The 4,489-nt window shown below is 41.3% G+C and overlaps 1 protein-coding gene across 4 annotated transcripts in view; it reads right to left on the reverse strand.

Moving 5' to 3' along the window:
• Window positions 1-783, reverse strand: part of LOC148019248 (calnexin homolog 1-like) — an 8,072-nt gene extending 7,289 nt beyond the window's left edge. For all 4 annotated transcript variants that reach the window (XR_015695032.1, XM_087701155.1, XM_087701154.1 and 1 more), the window contains exons 1-2: window positions 458-783; window positions 213-339 (exon numbers count right to left, since the gene is read on the reverse strand). Coding sequence is in view for 3 of the 4 variants with exons in the window: in XM_087701155.1 (XP_087557281.1) it covers window positions 213-339; window positions 458-480 (150 nt within the window). In the remaining variant the exon portion in view is untranslated. The remainder of the gene's footprint in view (window positions 1-212; window positions 340-457) is intronic.
• Between the last annotated feature and the right edge of the window lie 3,706 nt (window positions 784-4,489).

The following is a 4,489-nucleotide window of genomic DNA, read 5'->3' on the forward strand; positions in this document are numbered from 1 at the left end:
TGGAATGGATCCCTCCCTATGTGGACAGCGAGGAATTTATCAGCTTTTCCTGAGCTTATGAATAAGAAGTCTTTTGTCGGCAAAAATGTAAAACTTTGATACAACATCAAGACGTGATACTCTCAAGCAGATCGCTAACCAAATAATGTTTTTTACATGCAATGATGCAGGTTACGTTGCAGACGCGCGCGCGAGAGAGAGAGAGAGCTTACAGGTGCAGCAATGGAAGACTGGAAAACCCCCAGAAGTATGCACAACGTGAAGCAGATGGAGGATGCGATCATGGTGGGTGCCATGGGCGCTGCAGGAGCTGCTGGACTTCCTGTCATGATTATTATGCTGCTAAGCATGAAAAATGAGTAGCCTTAGTACAAATAAATATACTCCATATATATATATATATATATATATGTATATATACATGTGTGTGTGTGTGTAGGGTTGGGAGGGGATTAACTTTGCGGCCGGCGAAGCAATCATGCCTTTTAGCTAAATATACAGTCATATTATGCCAGCCCTGATTAGTAATCAATTTAGAAATTAGAGGCAGGCCACGCCAAAGCTGCTCTGTGGCCACCTTGATCGGCCATTAACAGACACAGTTCTCTTTCACATAAGCCATCCGTTTGTATGATTGTTCAAGTCATGATGCTGTGGTGCTTAAGCTTTGGCTGGCTCTCAAGCACACCTAAACATAGGTATGCATGAATGTATGAGATTTGCCCTGCCGCACGAAATTATAAATATCCCCTCTGTCGCATGCGCTGAGAGCTGTATCTGAATGTTGAGAGATAAATGGCAATATGACACCCAAGAGTTGTCTCCTTTAACCAACTAGATGGCGTGGCCGGCAAGTTGCAACTCTCAAGACACCCAAGAGTTGCCAGCTATTGCCGGCCACGCCCACTCACTCGCTTCCATATTTTTTCCCTCGAACATGATTAATTTTTGAAAGAGATGAATTTCAAGGTTTAATTTTTCCAAAGAAAAGGAAGGCCAGCCTCCTGGTACCTTTAACGTGACCCAAATCCAAAGCTTTTTCCAATTAGTAGTTTGCATGCTCAAAAATTTATAAATGTTATCTCAAAACACATTGCAAAAGTACACATTTTAGATTAATGTTGTAGATCAATAGAACAATTCAAAAGTGAAACTACATTTGGCCCCAATAGTGGATTGCAACATAGCCTTTCAAGGAAAGCAAAAAGTATACAAATAATTATAAAATAATTCAAAAAAAAATCTTTTTTCACAAAGCGGTATTGTTAGTGAGCATTGGAGCATCCTTGATATTGTGTAGTGGTGATACTTCCATGTTTTTTCTGCACGAATGGTTACGAGACAAACACTATCTGAATTGTGTTTTACCTAAAATGAACATGTTAATCATTTATCAATGGAGACTTGTATCAAAGAATCTAACAAGAATTAAAATGAAATAGAAAGTGTAGTTCTAATTACCAGAATTACAAAAAAATGTTCGAATCTTAGCTCCATCAAACACAATAACTTCAAGGTGCAATTGATGCACCTTGACCAAGCATGAAAGATCCACAAACTCATGACACTCCTAATATCGTGGGATGCACAATGAAGGTCTCTTTTGAATCTAGAATGCTTCCAATGGGGTGAAAGCAAAAAAACACTAGATTTTCTCTATGTCCTAATGGAGTCCCTTTCCCACCCAGTCATCATGTTCTAGCTTGTCCTCGCGGTCTTTTCTTACCCATTTAGCCCTTTTCTCTTGCTTTGCCATTATTCCATGTGAACATATCCTACATTCACCGAAATTGAAATCTAACCCTATAACTATATTCGTCCATTCAAACTTAACACTTTTCCATTTATTGCCCTTTGTTTTGTGCAATGATTCCTTAGTTATTAATTTTTGAAGATTTTTAATAAATTGGATATGTTTCTATGGGAACATGTCTTTCTCAGACCAAAACTACAGTTTGACTTGATAGCCTTGATATTTCCCTTCTCTTTACTATTTTTTCTTTTTACAGCCTGTCATTCTGATGCACGAATTGATAGCCTGTCATTCTGATGCATGAATTAGCCGTTATTTATTTTTGCGTGTTTGCGGGTCCTTCCTTAAGTGATCTTTGCTATTCTCCCATGTGAATACACTTTTTTCTCTTGATGTTTCCCTTCTCTTGGCTATTTTTTCTTTTTACACTACAAGATATAGGCCTTATACCGACGTTAAAAGCGACGAAAATGTAAATAAAGACGACGAAAATGTAAATAAAGAAATTTGCCCCCGTCGTCACAAAAAGTGTCGTTATTGGCGATGCCATAGAACAGTCGGTATTAGCGTCGCTATCAGCATCGCTATTTGCGTTGGTAAATAAAAATGCGACGCTGATACCAACACAAATAAAAATGTGACGCTGCTACCAACACCAATAATGACACGTACACTAATAGCAACGGTAAACAGGAAAAAAAATTGGTAGCAAGGCCTGCCACATATAGCAATATGTGCTTTATTTGGGCCATACAAAATAGTTTTTGCACTGTGTACAATGCTCGTGTAAATAAAGACAAAGTGTACTTAAATCATAACACTGATACATGAAATAAATACATGATCGCATAATGAAAGCGACTGGTACAATCATGGCAAGATATCACTACTACATAGAAAATGTCTACACAGATCACGTGAGCTCCAGGGATCCAAGGCCAATCGGATCGTGATTTGTAATGGAGTGCTACAAAGGAAACAAAATACTAGCTATTAGAAATACGATTGTCAGTACAAAGGATATGGCAAAAAAATAAGCAAGCAAAATAAAAGAAAAACTTACAAAGTCCTCTAGATATGTCATGTGGCCGCCACTCCCAAGATGATGGACCACTCCGGCCTCTAGTCGTGCCCTCGTTGCCTCGCGCTGTTGTGTCCAACGTCCTGGAGAATATGTAGCCTCCTCGCTCAGTCGGCGCCAGTCGTTTGCGTCTAGCCACTCGAGCATTGCAGCCCCACTCTTGAGTGCCTTGTGTGCGTCAGATCGTCTGTGTGACATATATGCACGCATGCACTCCATCATCCAGCCCGTAGAAAACATATCTCTGCTGCGGATGGTACTGAAAACTCCTCATACAAGGATGCTACTATGTAGTCCTTGCTCCCCTCCGGTATGTTTTTCCAATGATCCAAGACGTTGTGCCGAAAAACTTGTTGGCACAACTCTCTTATGCAAGCCATCACCCTCCTCCCCTCATCATTCATGATGATGGCTCCTGACCTATCATCTACAAGGTAGGCATACCCCTCCGAGGGGTTCTCTCCCACCCTGCGACCACGCTCCTAGGCATATCCAGGAGACCCCTGTACATCTGGTGTACCGACCGGGATAGTATCTATCGGAGTAGAACCCATAGGGGTGCCACCTGTGGACGTCTCCACAGGTGTGACTGGAGTAGACGTCTCCACAGGTGTGACAAATCCCGAAGGTGACGCAACTCTAGTAGAATGATGAGACGGAGACAAAGCGTCCGTGCCTCCATAGCAACCACCTGAGCCACGCTCTCTAGAACCGCCACGAGAGCGAGGAGTAGCATCTGTATCCTGAGCCAACCGTGGGCTCACTGCAACCGTATCTCTACAACACCCCCCTAACCCTGAAGCACTTCCTCTGTCTGGCCCAAGTTTGAAGCGTCGACCTCGTCTGCTCGAAATTGAAGCATCTGATCGCGTTGAAGTAGATCTAATAGAGTGGCATGACGATGTCCAAGACAGCTCTTGGTTCGCTGTGTCTCTGAATCTTGCCATCTGATCTAGAGACATGCGCGTGAAGATATCTTGCAACTCCTCATCAATCATCCCTCGACTTATCCTGATGATCTAAGTATCTACAAAGGTCACCTGCACAGAGAAAAAATGATATTAGTATAATCAATTTAAATCATACAAAGCATGGTAATATATATCTTAAAAATATAATCTTACTTAAAATGTATATCTTATGTACCCTTATAATAAGTGATTAGTCAACGAATTGAGTAAGTGAATGCTCCAAGTATGAAGTATCCTATGGTCCCATGTTAATCTCGTGACACAACTCGACATAAACTGGAAGGTCGATAGACATGTCACCACAAAAGGATGAGTCCACCTCGTTCTCAAAGAATTCTAGGACTTTTGTATTTCCATCATTGTTACCAGATGTTGGCTCCTCTACATGCTCCAAGCTTTCGGTGGCCTCCACCCCTTGCAATATCGACCCCTCTATTTGCATATTGTCCTCATCTATGCTCGAAACATTTCTTTGATCATATACTCTTGGACTTGGAGGAGTTGAAGGTATAACATACCACTATCAAGGTTGTTGGGGGTTTAGATAGAAGATTACCTATTCACAAACACGTACAAGAGAGATTTAACTATTGTAACATGTACCAGTCGTAATATAATTAACAAACAAATGAGTTCATGCACCTATTCACAATGGGCCGGCAACACAAAGGTGTCACGCAAATC

This window comes from Lygodium microphyllum, chromosome 20, assembly GCF_053477565.2.
Source record: "Lygodium microphyllum isolate KBCC chromosome 20, Lygodium_microphyllum_v1.1.10, whole genome shotgun sequence".
NCBI lineage: Eukaryota > Viridiplantae > Streptophyta > Polypodiopsida > Schizaeales > Lygodiaceae > Lygodium > Lygodium microphyllum.